The following is a 16,957-nucleotide window of genomic DNA, read 5'->3' as shown; positions in this document are numbered from 1 at the left end:
ACCACTAGGTTATAAAAGTTGGCTTAGTATGCCCCTTAAGTAAAAAATTATCGTTGTTAGAAAACCAGCTAGCGTGCAGACAGGTGTAATGTGAACTCAAGTTCAGGGTTTGTTTAAGCCAAAATGTGTCTGCAAAGACAAAACCATCCTTAACAGCGCTTAGCTTCACTATAGTTACTAACTTACACTCTCACACTTTTTTCCCCCCCGTAATCTTTGTACCATACACCCAATTCATCCTTGACCTCACACTTCCTTGTGTAATTCAAGTGTCAAAAATTAGCTAAACTCAAACACCGTATGTGTACCATAGTCCCTAAAATACAGCCTTTTTTTAAAAAAAGAAAACAAACCCACGCTGTTCATAATTCAATGTTCTAGTTTCAGCTTTGTGCCCTTAATGCCGGGGTTGGACTAGATGACCTCTAGGGGTCCCTTCCAACCAAAACATTCTATGATTCTATGCCACCAAAGCCTTCCTTTCTCTGTCAAAGAATGTTTGCGTTTTCATTGTTTCTGCTAAATAGAATCAGGTATTACGGTTATTTCAAACAAAGTGTGACTTTTCCTTCAGGTTGGGCAAGGGGAAAAAGGGGAAGCAAATGTCTAAAAAGCTCTCACATCAGTTGAGGTATTGTGTTCAACACCTCAAAAAATAATCCAAAATGCTGAGAGAACATTGTTATTGGAAGGCTCTAAAATATTATCTAAATTAAAATGTAACAGTATAAACCTTTCAGCATTTTCTGTTCCACAGCTTCTTCAAAATGAAATCATTGCTCTGTGGCTGATAATAAAATTGAATAATCAGCTGCCTTTAAGGAATACATGTGCTACCTCTTGCTGTTTAGAAAGGTTTGGAAGCTAGCATGGCACAGATTCCGCTATTACACGAAAATAACCTGCTTGCTTTCTCAGAAGTAGAAAATACGGTACCAGAGCAACCAAGTCCTGCCTCTTGGCACACCACCTTACCAATGCAGTCCTACAGCTTCTGGAGCAAATGCAATTGCTTCTTGGCTCATGCATGCATGTTGCACTTCAGCGTAACTTCAGTGAAGAGCCAATTAAAAATACATGGTCACACGTGAGACTAACAGCTCCGGCGCCGAGCTCTGAAGTTACAGTATGCAGACCTTGATGCAAGAGGGTGGGAGACCACCAGCCTGTCAACCCTGCATGAATTCACTTCGGCACCTATAGCGCTTTGCAGTTCACATGGCTCAGATTTTTTCTGCTTTCCTCCCATCATTCCTCACTTGGTCATGGCTTGTTATCAGTGAGGCACTCACTGGAAGTTTGCAAATTTTACACCACTTCTTTCTCTCAAGGGCAGTTGGCCTAAAAATGGACTTTTCTTCCTTTCAACTGGATACGTGGGTCAGGCCTGCCTCGAAGTCTGGGTCTTCATTTGATTTCCTCCAGCTTTGAGTAAGTACTCTGGATTTCTGGCTCTGCCCTTCTTTTCACAGGCTGCGAGAGAAAGAAGCTACAGCCACTTCCCTCTGCAAAATTAGTATTTTTGATTATGCAACCATCACTCTATGAAATTAATAATTAAAAAAAAAAAAAAAAAGGTGCCTACACTCACCAGGCCAGAAGGAAAACACAGTATATCCCAACAATTCCCTAAGTGCTGAGGAGTGGGGACCTACAGCTGCGGGATGCACTTCGGTGTCCCATACTCAGTGTATAGGCGCTGTTTCTGCGAGCTATACGCTTCCCACGCGTTCACTGGCAAGCCCAGGTTGCTGGCCCGAGGCAATGCGTTTTTCCTAAGAGACAGAAGAACCCAGCGTTATTGCCACCACTCTCTCTGGATTGCTTGCAGGAAGGATTTCTGTGTTTACTCACCAGGGTAAGACTTAGCCTTACTCTTTTGTGGAAAGTGGTTTAAGCAGAAGTCAATCATCTCCTGGAAACCAAAAGAAAGGCTGTGCTGCTTTCTGGCTGCCCCGTCAGCTGCCTTCATTAACGAGCACCTACCGTTAAATCATCACATACGAGGCAGATGGTTCGGGAAATCTTCTATGACAAGTCTGAGCCCCAGTTCAACAGCTGGACACTACTCAAAACAATCTTAGCAATAATTTAGCTAGGAGACACATTCAGTGTTAAGAACCAAACCCAAATGTAAGAGACATTTTCCCACTAGCCTATAAGAAAATACACAGTATAGGTTAACATATTTTACAAACTCTGCAAATGGAAATTAAATTCCTTTTGTTAAAAATCATGTTCTTCCTGTATTTTAGTAATAAACCTCAAGTAGTAAGCATCCTTTTTAAATCCACGATGTTTAAAAGTTTACCTTTCCCACTGAAAGAAGAGCTGAAAGAACCAAACAGCCTCCCTTCTGGGAGCTATTATAACATACAGGAAATTAAATTTTTTTTTTTTTTTTTTAAATCTGAGAAACAAAATATTTCCCCAAAAGACAACTATTCAGTGCCAACAACTAACCCACAATAAATGCAGTAAGTATGACATAATGCTTTAGGTAAGACTATCCTAAGGCAAAGCTTGAGTTTTTACATTTCTTATTGTCTCAAAATACCAAAGAGAAGAGAAACTGAAGTTTCTCTAAAAATCAGAAACCCAGTCATGAGAAAGTCTGGCCACAACTTTAAAACTAGCAATTCCTAGAAGAAACAGGATGATTTTTTTAGTAAAGCTTTGGCTGAAAAAAGTATTTTTATACATGACTACTGAGGGGAAAAAAGCTCTGCCCAACTAAGGGGTCTCACGTGCGAATTTTTTATCTCAAAAATACTGGCAAGACTGGTAGCAGAAAAAAGCAGTTAAACCTCAAGGTGCTGCAACCCTTCTGCGGAAGATACCTGTGTAATAACAGGACAAACATCTCTGCTGCGAATTTGTCACACCACCACACAGCCTGTAAGGCAGCTGCAGCAGCTGAGGGGAGAGATGTGGCTGGTTGAAGCTTTTCTGCCCCTTTTGCAAAACAGCCGTTGAATTAAATTGCTCCCTTTGTCTTATTGGCATTTCAAATGTTTCACGTGACACATGAAAATGCGGTAACATGCCATGATACGTTGTATTTGGACATTTATACTGACACAAAACTGAAGGAATGTAATCACAGCGCAGATGTGTTCCCAATATGTAACTGCAATGAAGTTCTACAATCAAGTATTCAGCACTTGTAACACTGATTTGCAGTTAAAGTCATTAGGTATCACAAGTTTAGGACAGATCTATACACACACAACTTCTGCCAAAGAAGGCAAATTATAGAATATCAATTCAATTATGAAGAAAATAAGCCTAAAATTTATCATAATTAAAACCAGCTCAAACAGAAGTATAAAGAAAGTATCTTAACTAGTATTGACAATGCATGGTTAAATCCAACCATGTAGGCAATGCAAAAATTCATACAAGTTTTGCCTTGTCTGTGTTTATTTTTATGCAATTAAGTTGGCTCTAAATTAAAAGTTGTTATTAGAAGCATCATTTCATAAATGACTTTGGACTTTCAATGAAGATACTCTCATTTTAATCCTTGCATACTTTACCTTTTCAACTTCTATGTCCAAAGCCTGAGTAACTTACTCAGATGCATAAAGGCCTGCAGTAGCCACAGAACCCCCTAATGCAGCAGGCACAGAAAACAGGCATTTATTGCATATAGGTATCTACAACTTAAGGGAGTTCGACAGCTGGGAAACCAGCAAGCACTAGCAGTTTCACAAAGTCTAAGCCTAATTTCCTTTTCAAAATCTGTTCAAGTTCTAGTACGGAGATTTTAATCATGCAAATACAATACCTTAAACTAACATGACATTCTTCAACACAAAAAAAAAAAGCCCCAAACAAAAGATTAAATTAAGTAACATCTATTCCATCACACTGGACCTGAATTAAAATGTTTGGCAATAAATCAGTTAAAACCAAGCACTTGGTCTATTGAGAGTTCTGGAAGATAACTTAAGTCTTCTGACGAGCTGTTGCTTACCTCACTATGGTGAACAACCCATGAGCATGTTTAGGTAAACTATCTACTCTCAAACCCAGCAAATGAAATCTAGGTCTTACGTCATAGAGCAGAAAGGTGAAACTTCAATTCAGAGGTAGGTACAAGTTAAGTCTTTGTCTTTCATAACAAGCTTTAAGATTTATAGGAACTACGGCATGGTTTGGGTTTGGTTTGATTATTTTTTAGCCGGCTGTGAGATGCAAGCCTTTTTCAAGTTTCAAAAACTGCAGGCTGAAGTAGCTTTAGTGTTATGTGCTGCTCTAGAAAAAAAGAGAAATAACCAGTACTTGGTCAAATGGGACATGAGAATATCTATCACCCACCTTTATCAGTCAAGTGATCCCATTCAGTCTTCCTGAGCTAGGAAGCAAAAACACCTTAAGTTTTGTCATGTACTTAATTTTTCAGTAGTACGCTAGATATTCATTATGCTGACACTGTAATAAGAGCACTTATATCAGTACTTTATTGTTTATGTTAATGAGTGTTCTCAGAAGGTACATATCGCTGTAGGGGAACATCTCATGTTAAGTCTTTCTGCACTCACCCAACTCTAGGCATGGTGTCAAAAAACATGAATGTTTTAAGTGGCAAATCGTGCGTTAAAGATTAGATGGGAATGCTTATTCTTTTATTGCAATTATCGAATTGGATAATTTATAACTGTTGAGGAAAACTTCTTGCTTAGAGAAATCCTTGTTATAGTAAATAGTAAAAACCGTTTTACTAAGTGCTCAAGGTATCCCTGTATTACTGTGGCAAATAAATAAAATCCTTGTTTCAAGCAGAAGGCTCCAAATTTGCTTTGGGACCAAGAATCACTTTGTACTAAGCAAGCTTTCTGCTTTTAGAAGTTATTTTAATTTTATGGTAAAAATACTTTGTCACATCTGACACTAAAATGTAAAGCCACTCTGGTAGGCATTGCTTTTCCCAGAGGAAGTCTGCTCTTTTAGCTGAGCAAGAGACGACAGGCAGGTCAATGTAAGTTAGTCTCATTTTCTGTTTATCTGGAAGTCATTCCAGTTGAGATCAGTTGTAATAGCAGATCAATTTTTTTGTACTTTGAAAAGGTGAAGTATTGTGGTATCAGCATCCTTTACCAAGCAATACAAGCGCAGGTTACTTGTATACAACAGAAATGTGACTGCTATCAACTTTTGCTGTCAGTGAGTGTTCTGTTAGACTACGTCTGTAATCCTGTATGTGAAAGTTTCTAACGTCTCATTTATGGTACCCCATCACCTCCTCCATCCCCACCTTCAATCAATTCATGTTTCTTTTTTTGTCTTATTGCCAAGCATCGTGCAATGCCCAATGCACCTCCTTTTAAAAACCGTACAAAGTTGTCTCCCACCAGAGGACCTAAAGCGAAGAGGTTAGCTTCTTTAGTGCATTCGTAAGTGTATGGATCAATCTCTATAGGATTCCCCTTGCATGTGATGGGCTGATTAGAGTGATGACCTATGCTATGTCCTTGGTCCTTTAGAAAGAAAAGATTTGGGTGAGAACCTATCAAAACTAAGGCTACAGAAAACTTCAAAATTTTCTTCAGTCCGGAGGCACTCTGAAGAACACATTTCATTTCAGGCTTGAAGGAAAGTACATTGTGTTCAGGGAAACTAGTGTAAGCAGAATGTAGATTAGAGTCCACAGTATGTGACTGCGTACACATCATATGATAGACCTTATGGTATTCGGGGTAAAGCTTTTTAGGTAACTGTTTGAAAATTAGACTCGTATCGGTAACTCTTCTACGGAACACATGGATTACTGGGATGTTGTTGTTGTAGGCACACAGTACTGCATCAGCTGCTGTAAGTCCAGCACCCACAATTAACACAGGGTCTGCCTTCCCACGTAACTTCCCTTTGCTGATAGCGGCTCCGAAGTCAGACATGGAATGAAGCACAAAAGGGAAGTCTTCTCCTTCAACTTGTAGTCGTCCAGGAGAATCAAAGGTTCCTGTGGCAAGAGCCACATTCTCAGCAAAGAGGCAGAAGGGCACATGAGAACCATCTGTTGCTCGCTGATAACCTCTGACTTCCCAGTTTCTCTTAATCAGCGATTCCTGTCCATCCTCCATTTCCAAATGCTGTGTTGAAATATTTTCATTTAATTGACTTCTGTCTTCATCATCCTTTCCTCGGTAAAGCCTTGATACTGACGTTATGTAAACGTTGTCTCTGAAATTCTTTTGGAGACCCATGACTTTAACATAGTGTTTATAATAACAAGCTATTTCCTCTGGCATTACTCGATCACTCTTTATATTTCTGAAACAAAAGCAAATGGTTTCAGTTAATATTTAGACCTTATTGGTAATCTGAATATCATATATGACATACCACGTGACAGCCAAATTTAAGAGGATTGAATCTGCTTGGTGTAACTGAGACTGGGTTCAATATCTTTAAATGCAACCAATTTATTTTATCTGTTCTCTTGAAGACAAGACAAGCCAAGGTGGGTTTTTTTTAATAGTTGTAAAGATTTACAAGGTGCTATGGCGATTAACAAATTAAGCATAAAACGAAACTGTGCAGTATCACAGTAAGTCTCTATGGAAGAATTTTACAGAGCCAGTTTAGCGTCACGACCGTCAACAATACAATACTGGCTAAACTTGTACTCAGTGAGAATACACTTACTTAGGATGTAAGTAATTAAATATCACAGTAGTTGTTAAGTGCTTATTTTGAAACTTGAGGTTCGATGTATTACTTGAGTCAAGTATTCTTCATTACAGTTTGCAAAAGATCTCTCCTTTGGCTACAGATAAACATTCAGTAAGTATCAAATGAAGTAGTTTCATACCACAGGAATGAACAAAGCAAGTATGACACAGAACCTTAACACAACTATGTAAATAGGATTATCAAAAAATAAGCTGAAAATGTAATTATTTTGAACAGGTGCATGAATTTTGCTGCTTTTTTAGAAGTAAGCTTAGGAAGAAGGCAAAAGAAACCATAGTGAACATCAGGATTGACACTGAATTATGCTTAAAAGCGTATTCACAAGAAATTGGGCTACTCATTCTCATAGATTAACAAGATAATAGCATATGTACTTTTAAATATTCCAGTTACTACTCTGAAAATCCAGATGAGATATTTGTTGAAGAGGATAATGTGATGGTGCGACACCTGTTACAAGGGAACTTAGGAAACTATTTTACATGACTAAAAGTTTTCATTACCATCAATACTTTTAAATACGTTTGTTTAATTGTAGTATTTGTATAACTGTAGTATAAAGGTCAGCATTTCTGTTTTTAGTATTGTTGAAAACTGTAATATAAACAAATTAGCTTCAGATAATAAGCAGCTTATGGGATTTCAGTTAATAAGGAGGCAAGATTACCATGGTTATCTAAGAAAGCGATTAAAGAACAAAGGTACAGATTCTTCACTATAAGTGTCCTGAAATTAGTAACAGTCTGCCCTTAAAGACTAGGCCCAAGTAATTTTACTTCTTCTTTTGCCATACATGGTAGAACAACTTCCTTTAATTTTGCTAGAACAAAGCCAGGAAAATTAATATTTTAGAAGAAGCTTACGTAGAGCACTCCTAGGTTCACCTGCTGACATAGACCTTTGTGAACTAATCGTATAATGAAGTAAAACCAGTGAGGTTGACAAAACAATAATTTTTCTTCTCTGAAATTTTTCCAAGAAACTTACTACTAGAAAATAACATGGGGAAATACTGAACTATGCTCTTAAAAATAAAATTCATAGATAGCAATATTTCAGATGCTGCAGCTTTGCCTGTAAATGCAAATACTGAAATATACAACTTCCTGAATTACAAGCAAGCTAGTCTGTACAGCAGTTTAAGTTGCACCTATGTTGAAAGAGGAACTTCCAACAATTCTGTAGATTTCAAATTCCTCTCTCAGTCTTCCCTCAACTCTGATCAAAACTGCTTGCAGTAACAGTACTTCTTTGTGAAATGTTGCTAAAACACACCACTGCTAGTGTGTACACTCTCGATACACTCAAAGCACTCTGGCCAACCACTGTCCTTTTTTTTTTTTTTCCCATCAGAGTACACGCAGCAGAATCATTTTGACTGTTTTCCAGTTCTTAAAACAATGTTACCTGGATTCTTACAGCAACTACATTTCCCATATACATTATGCGATATCTTTACCTGCGTTTGCTAGCTGCCCACTCCTTAAAGGTGAGGCCAGGCAATTCCATCCAGTCTCCAAAACTGATTGTTAGCATAGAGCCTTCCATGGACTACAGAGAAAAAAAAACAAGATGCATGACCAGATACATTTAAAATTGATAAATTTATGTAAAACACAGCGAAGTTCTTCTCATTGTATTAATTTAGAGCGATAAAATATCAGAACATAACATAATACCAGGACATTACATGAAGCGTTGATGAACTACTTTTGTGTTACAGTTAGATGCTATTTTAAGGAGCAACTGCATGATCTAATAAAACAGAAGGTGAAAAGAGAACAAGTGGAAGGGAAACTAAAAGGAAATTACTTAAACCAAGAAGAAAAAGAAAGTCTGAAACCAACAGGATATGAACATTAAGATTTAAGATTCTGTATAAACAGCACCTGGAAACAATGCAAAGACAGGAGAAAAAAGTAAGAGAAAATACTCTTAATTATAATTCATTAAATCACAATTAATAAAAAACCCCACAGAAGACAGCGGTCGTAGTCACAAATCCCCAAATTAAGGACACCTTTTTCCTTCCTTTCGCATCCCTCTAAGGTATTTGGGCTTTGGTAATTGACCACTTGAAACTGCAATTGCCATTGCTATCTAAAACAACCTTAGGTAGTAAGAAAACCCCCAAACCACAAAATTATCAAGTTACCCTGGAAGTGATACAAAGTTTTTACTCACATGCCAAGCCCCACCAGGTGGTCCTTTACCAAGCACTATATGGGGAATATAATTATGTTGTTCCAGCTTCCAGTGCAAAACTGGTGGGTAGTCATACCCAAAGTCAGCATCAGGATGAAGCAGTGTATCAAAAAGCACTGCAACTGGGTTTGACGAGCGTCCTTCGAGGCCTTCAGACAGGTACTCCAGATCCTAAAGTAAGAAAGAAAGTTTGATCTGTTCATGCAACTTCTACTGTTCATCATGCTGTTCTGATACACAGAAGCTGAATTTCAAAAGAAAATTAGTTCAAGTTGCATTTTAAGTAGAGATAAGTATTTAATGTAGATATTCAATCACAACACTTTTCAGAAATAACTGCCATGATTCAGTTCTTCTGTAACTCTGAACAAAAACATTTCACTCATGTAAAATTTACATGTTAATAACACAGTAATAATCGGGGCAGGTCAGTATTTGAAATGCATTGTAGAAACAGAAATACAGGGACAAATATTCAGAGATCAGAGCATCTTAGTGACATTTATATTTATAGATAGCAGACTGCTTTTAATGAAGAATTGCTAGTATTTCTAGGAGCCACATTTTCATAAAGCAAAATCGGAATCTAAAAACATTCAGTTTTAAAGATTGAGTAGAAAAAGCTCCTTTGACAGCTCTTAGGTAGTTCCATCACTAACTTTATTATATTTTGAAATAATGGAGGTATTGTAAGTATTATTTTTAAAAATTAACTAAAACTAGGCTTATTTTACAAAGGAGTTAATGTTGAGAACAATTTCTAGAACTTTTTAAAAGATGTTTACATTTCAGCATCTATTAACCAGCCGTGTTCTAAAAACTTTGCGAATGGCAAATATTTGAAGACAGAATAGAGATCTGAAGAAAGCATTGGCTGTAAGGCCAATTTCTGCTGACAAAGACAGGACAGTTTAGCTTCCTAAATTGGGAGAATCTCAGGGGGTTGGGGAATGATGAAGTACATGAAACATCTATAGCCAAAAGCTTAGGCAACTTAGTCTCCTGCCAAAAAACAACCCCCTTGAGACTTAAAGTTAACATTACATGCAAACAGCACAACACTGAAACAAACAAAAAAACCCCCAAAGCCAAACAACCCCTACTTCCCCACTACAAACACATATGTGTGTTCGTATTTTAGACAAATTAGTCACACAGGCAATACAGTTAGCGATAGTATTGTGGGTTATCCACCAAGTTTAGTGAAGTGAGTAGAAAACAATGATGACGGCAAACAAATGGACAAGTGGGGAGAACAATAAAGGAGAAGATTTAACTAATCAAATGAGACAGAAAAATTGGATCTATACAAGGATAACAAATACAGCACAAAAGCAATTGTGAGTGTAACACAAACACTGAAGGATGCATAGCGTTCAGAAAAGAAAAATGTGTTGTGTCTATAGAGGATATGTCCCTATTATTACTAAAAAATGAAGTCTTAATAAGAATTGTGCTATTTAGGAAGATTTTAACCTGAAGTATGTGTACTTGAAGTATGTTAGCAACATGTGTTCTTTTATGATAGTGCCCAAACATCCTAGGACATGAAAGCTGGAATTCCTGCATCAGCTACTCCCTGACCAAGTGGTGCTTTAGATGCTTTTGTCAAGCAGTAAGAATACAACAAAGGGCACACTGCAAAACCAAAAAAACATTACAAAAAAAGCCCTCAAGAACCACAAAAACAACCACACGCCCCAGGACTGGACCTAATGGTCATGAGTTGATTCTATTTAAATTAACAGAATAACAAAATAACTTATTAATGCATTAGAAATGCAATTAGGTAAGTGGGCTGGTTCTTCACAATGAAACCTGCATAATGTTTTTGGATAAGCAGTTCTTAAAATGCATAGCTTTTCATCTGAAGTGCCCTATATATAATTTGTTACAAGCCACTGAAGATGACATATACAGCTCTTTATTTTACAGCAAAGAGATAAATCTAGTTGGTTGAGGCCACACAGTTACTGAGCTTTACTGTGGTCTAATTCTTTGTGGGCTGAGAATATTAAGTCTTTCTTTGTCTATGGCACTACTTATGTAAGTTGCAAAAGCATTTTAAACAGGATCATTAAAGAAAGCCTACTGTTTCATAATTCAGCTTGGAGTAGGAAAAAAGCTAGACAAGATGGCAACCAAGGCCAGGTTGGATGGGGCTTTGAGGAACCTGGTCTAGTGGAAGGTGTCCCTGCCCATGGCAGGGGAGTTGGAACTAGGTGATCTTTAAGGTCCCTTCCAACCCAAAGCATTCTATAATTCTATGATTCAAAGCTTACTTGATCAACAATGGAAAGATGTCGAGCTTCTTCTAATTTTGTATGTAGAATGGGGTTCGGGTGTATAGCTTCAGGAGACAAATATGGCCTGTATCCAGAAAGCAGGTAAGAAAGACAAATTCCTGAAGGTCCATTTCCTATTAAAGAAAGAAGTTACTGCTTTAGTAAAAATGTCAAAACCTAAAGTTTGCAAAGTCACTAAATAACCAGCAACAAAATCATACTAAAATAGTATAGTGTGACACTGTCCTGATTCAAAGCAGCTTATAAACTTCACAGTAAAGTAAAGCCTACCATAAGAACTTCTTCCAAATAAAGTGAGCAAAATGTTTTTCAGGTTACAAGAAATGAATGACTGTTTACACCATGAAATAAAATGCATATAAAGGAATTTCGTAATTGAGTATGTCAAATTCACTATTCTTGTGTGAAAATGATCCGATGGGTAAGATCTAGTCTACTTGTCAATCACAGCGATACCTGAATATTGTTGCCATCTTACAACTTTGTGTTCCCACTTACATTGGGTACTGCAAAACACAGAACAGAAAGACAACCTAGAGTATATGCTCTTCAGATCTGATCATAAAATAACGAGACAAGCAGAAAGCTGAAGACTGTGCAAGTCATGAGAAGCTAGAGACACAGCACAACAGCAACGTAAAAGCTGAGTGAAGGCAGATACAGTAAGTTGTAAATTACAAGAAATTCATGTAAGACCACATTCATCATTCAGTAGTAGTATCAGTGCAAACATCCTTCTATATCCTTTTGGTAATGTTTTATAATTAAATTATGTGCATTACTGCAATTTGAATAGACTAACTTATTTTCCAATTGTTATTAAAGGTGTGAAATGGATGAGACCAAAATGTTACCATAAGATAATTATTCCTATTTGTTTGACTAGGATTAAACAAAGTAGGGGACCATATTCATAATACGCAAATATGTTGCAAAGTCAGATATCGAAAGCTAGGGAAAGCTGAAGTCAGAAAAGTATGTGCTATGATACAGAATTTAAACATGTGACTATGTACTATTATTTCTATAGCTCCTCTTCCTCATTAACTGATTGAAGAGCACAGTGTTCTCCTAATGAGGCACTATTCAGTATTTTGTCTTTGTTTTCTATCTAGAGTGGCACACATGGCATTTACCACAGACTATTCAAATTCTGGGCTAAAAGTAAAGTTACTAATTCATTCATGCATTTACATAGCATTCATTGTTAGGATGCTAGGTCTTTCTTCCTTCTGTTTCAACTCTCGAGCTCAAGAGTTCACCTGTCCTTTCCTGTTCCTCATCACCACTGCACATAGAATGTCCATCACCTGTTTCCACTCCCACTTCTCCAATGCCTCTGTCGTCTTCCTTTTCTGATCTCCCAGTCCCTAAATCCCCCCATCAGTTTGGTGAGACTCTGTTCATACATCAGATTTCTTTTTCCTCCTCCACCAAGCTACACCCGTCACTCTGGCCCCCAGCAGAGTTACAACCCATACTTTCTTACAATGCTGAGTCCGTAGACCAGTCACAGCCACAGGCTACAAGAAAACCATGTGGGCTCACTACAAATGAGCTCTTCAAAGGCTGGGACTGCTAAATTGTAAAAAAATCTTCAATCAGCACATTTTCTCCAAAGGCCTAGAGCCTGATCAAGTACATGAGACTGCACAATGAGTCCCTTAAAGGCTTCTACCAAACAGTCTGAGTTTTGCACCAAAATAAGGAGGCAAAAATAAAGGCATTAAGAGTCCCTGTGTACTATAAGGACCATAAAGCACTGGAAAAAGACTGCCTAGGAAAGCCATGGATTTCCACCACTAGGATCTCCAAGACAGTCAAATCAAAAGTCTGTAACAAAAGGTTTAAATATTGGTGATCCTGCCTGTATTATTTCCCAAACCATTTCCATTCTTATTTTCCCATTTACAAAAAAAGACCATAAGGAATCTTTCAGACAGTGAAAATGCTGTTCCTTACTCTCACACTGTTCTACCCTCCCACAAACAGACCAGCATGAGATAGCTGGGTATGCCTCAGCCCAGGAATGAATTTAAAGCTTAAGCTGGATGCAAGCCTTTCCAGTCACCCCCTGGACATGTTGGAGATGGATTTGAGAGAGAACCTTTGCAATACATTGAAACCATCAGTAACAAAATCATATGAAGTTGTGAAAACATTCTAATCATACCTATTGTTCACAAGCATTCCCACGACTGAGTAAATATTTTTTTCCTGTATTTTTAGAATTGTATAACTCGCGCACAGTAAAAGTAATTTTTTTCTTTTTACAAGTGCATAGCTAGATTTTTTTTTTCCTACTGAGGCATAAAGGAAGCTAGTCCATGACGGAGAGAGGAAAACGCGTGCCATATCCAAGGATGCCATGCTGAAGATTATTCCTACTGGCTAAGACTAAAAAGAACCAAATGGATAACAAAAGCTGCCAAAACAAAGGCTGGCAAAGGCCGGCAAAGGCCAAGGAAATTACTGAGGACAGGATTGTTTTAAGGTGAATTACTGTCACTGAGCTCCCTAGCCCCTCCCCTGGGACCATCCAGAGAGCTGATTCAGATCCAAACCCTGTTCCTATTCTTTGAGCAGACTAAGCCCAGGAGAAAGAAATTCCCTTGTGGATATGCTCTCAAGAACACACAAGATTAACGTGCAGCTGCAAGGTCTGCAATTAGACTTGTGAATTTCTAAAAAAATCCTTGGGGGGTGGAATATTTTGAAATGAAGAATTTATACCTGAGGAGTTTGCTTTTTATTTACATACAATGCCTCCAATAACGTCTCTGATCGCAACTGAGAGATATTACTATTATACAAACTTTAGATATAAAATCAATGTTCCCCAAAACCCCATGGCCCCGTTCATTTAAGCAGCCATTAATATTAATTAATGTAGCAGCAAAAGCTTCTCCCGATCAACAGTAAACTACAGTGCAATCATCTTTACATTACGTTTCTAAATTTAAAGCAAATAATCAACTTCAAACATCTTAACAGCCTTGTTACTTGGATGAAAAATTAAAACATTGTGTTTATAGAGTAATGATCAAAACTAGTGCAGAAGATGGAAGTGTTTAGCACAGAACATCCTCTAGACTTAGAGCTCCAGCATGAAATTCTTCAATCCCAACTCATTCAAAAGGAATGTATTCTTTTCTTCCCCATTTCTTGAAGACGACAGGTATAGCACAGAAGTTACTTAGTAATGCCACAGTATCTACGTGACTCTGGGCAGAACTGCGGTACAATATATAGCACAAGCTGAGAATCAAATCTTAAACTGGGCATCATACAGGGGAAAAAGGGGATAATGAAGTTAAAGAAAGGGCAATATAAGTTATTGTTTCATCACTAAGTTAACTGCTTACACGTGTGCCATCTTTTTCTTTCTGATTAACAAAATAGTGCAATGAGAAGAAGATGGTTCTAGGAAGCTAAAAGAATGTTTAACTCCAGCTACACAGGAATCACACAGAGATGATTAAACCAGTAGATAAGTGTGTGTGCATACATATACGGGGGGGTGGGGGTGGGGGATGACAACTATTTTTATAGTCTTCTACTACATTATTAAATCATTTTAGATCCCTTCTAAAGCTCTTCAGCCAGCCAATGAATTAGTGATAATAGAATGCCAATGGAGAAAGCCCAGCTTGTGAAGGGTCTCAAAAGTACCTGTGAACAAGCATTTGGGCAACATACATGTTTTGCAAGGAGAAATAGCCAAGGCAGCTGTGTTTGTTGTCAGCACATAGAAAGGCATTCTAGGCAAAATAAGTATTGAGCACAGGTATTTGCATAATGCGTGTTTGCAAAACTTAAACAGCGAAAACTGAGTCATTAACCATATGGCAAACCTATACTAAGGTTGACAATATGCCAGGAAACTGTTGCTCTTCAACTATGATGCACAACTCAGCAACTGATTCACGTCTGTCACATCCACATAAGTGTATTACATGAGCACTATTTTAAGCTATCATGAAGAGAGCTTTGAGAACAGACACGGTACGAACACCAGTCTTTCAAAGTTGTGGAGATGTACTGTGAGCACGTCACACTGGAACACCATTCTCTGGAATCTCTGCTTGTTTGCAGGTACAATTAAAGCTGTTGGTTTGCTGTAGTCCCAACAGCTTTGGACTAGATTACTGAAAACCTCCTTTACTCCAGATCTTTTCTTTATCCCTTCATCAAGTCATGGCGGTAAGGAGCTGGTGACCAGCTGTTGCTGAAAAACCTTGGCCCAATACAAATCATGCTGGCACTCTCAATTAAGCTGTGTACCTAAGGAGTCTGCTCCCTCTGCTCTCCTGTCACTCGGCAAGGTTTTACAAATGCAAACCTTTAACTATTTAATCAAAACTACAACTTATTGTTTTAAACTGGTTGAACTGACTTGGATTCATTTTGGAAAAGATGGGACAATATTCAGACATTAGTGATGGACGCAACACAGAAAAAGGCCATTAATGAGAGAGGTTAGCATCTAACCAACATACAGCAGACATTTTACATTATGCTTTTCACTGTCCCATCTGACTTCACAAATTTCTACTGGTGCACCATCAACAACCTCCATGCAACCTGAAGTACACACTACATTAATCAAAGCCTATGTGATCAACACTAGAATTGAAACAGTTCTTCTGTTGAGACTCACGTATCTCCTGCCAAATAATGTGTTTCATTTTGTCAAAGCACAATCTGAATTCAAATATGCTCTAACAGCAAGTCCCTTAACATAACTTTATGGTACTGCATTAATCATAACAACTGTATTACTCTAATAAACATAAGGATGCTAAGCATTAGTTATTTAATGATAAATGACTTCATGCAGCAGGTCTATAAAGGCAATGGCAGTGACAGTGAACCTTAAAAGAAGTGAAAAAACTCACCTATTATTACTACAGGCAGAGTAAGGAGGGAGTCCCCAGGCAGAACAGTTTCTTCAATTAAAGGCATTCTTTTAACCTTCCTCCCAAGGCTGTCACCAAAATACTGGACGAAGGAATTAAGAAGCTGTCCTTCAGTTTCAGGGCTGCTGTAACTTCTAATTAAGAAGGACAGATGGAAGAAAACTAAAATGAAACAATTGAACTGTTGTCAGAACAGTCTCTTCAAAAATAAAGTTGCTTTTGATGCCTTACTTTAAGAGCCATGGAACTGGCAAAACCAAGACCAAACCAGATCTGCCTCACCCAATCTACAAAATTTTACTCTTCAGCACAGCTTTTCTAACAGACGATTTTTAAAAAGTCCACTTTCTCCTAGAAAGTCTACAGAAGGATAACAAAAAGGCACAGATGGCTCTGCAGAGATGCAGATTTCTAATTTCAGCTTATACAAAGGCAAAGTATAACCAACAAGCACTATTTTGATCCCCCACACAGCAGAACTCATTCCTCATTATCCTTATCAAAGAGGAGATATACAGGCTGCCTAGCCAATTAACAACACTGAGGCTGGCCAAAGGCTGACGGAGCAGCTAAGGTACAACAGCAGCCGTTCGCATCCCTTCCTACCTACTGAGCAGCACAGAGGACTTTGCCTCAACAAATTTCTGTTCGGGTAGAATTAAGGCTGGTTAAAGCTGGCAGTGGTGTGAAGATGAAGAAAAGTGTGAACCCTGGTAAGCCCCAGACATGATCCATTTTATCACTGTTAAAAGACAACTTTTCATAAAGGGAGTTGCCACGCAGTCAGGTCAGCTACTGAGCAGCAGACTGCTTTCACCCCTCGTCATT

General features: G+C 38.0%; 1 protein-coding gene across 1 annotated transcript; it reads right to left on the bottom strand.

Annotated features, from left to right (window-relative positions):
• Nucleotides 1–5,228: 5,228 nt before the first annotated feature.
• OSGIN2 (oxidative stress induced growth inhibitor family member 2) lies at nucleotides 5,229–16,190 on the bottom strand. Its single transcript, XM_009638327.2, has 5 exons — nucleotides 16,109–16,190; nucleotides 11,187–11,323; nucleotides 8,884–9,075; nucleotides 8,159–8,250; nucleotides 5,229–6,276 (listed from the first exon to the last, which is right to left on the bottom strand). Exons 1-5 carry the CDS (start codon nucleotides 16,173–16,175, stop codon nucleotides 5,229–5,231), a joined length of 1,536 nt encoding a protein of 511 aa, XP_009636622.1. The 5' UTR covers nucleotides 16,176–16,190.
• Between the last annotated feature and the right edge of the window lie 767 nt (nucleotides 16,191–16,957).

This window comes from Egretta garzetta, unplaced genomic scaffold (assembly GCF_000687185.1).
Source record: "Egretta garzetta isolate BGI_Z169 unplaced genomic scaffold, ASM68718v1 scaffold154, whole genome shotgun sequence".
In the NCBI taxonomy this organism is placed as follows: Eukaryota; Metazoa; Chordata; class Aves; order Pelecaniformes; family Ardeidae; genus Egretta; species Egretta garzetta.
This window is presented reverse-complemented; position numbering and strand designations above follow the sequence as displayed.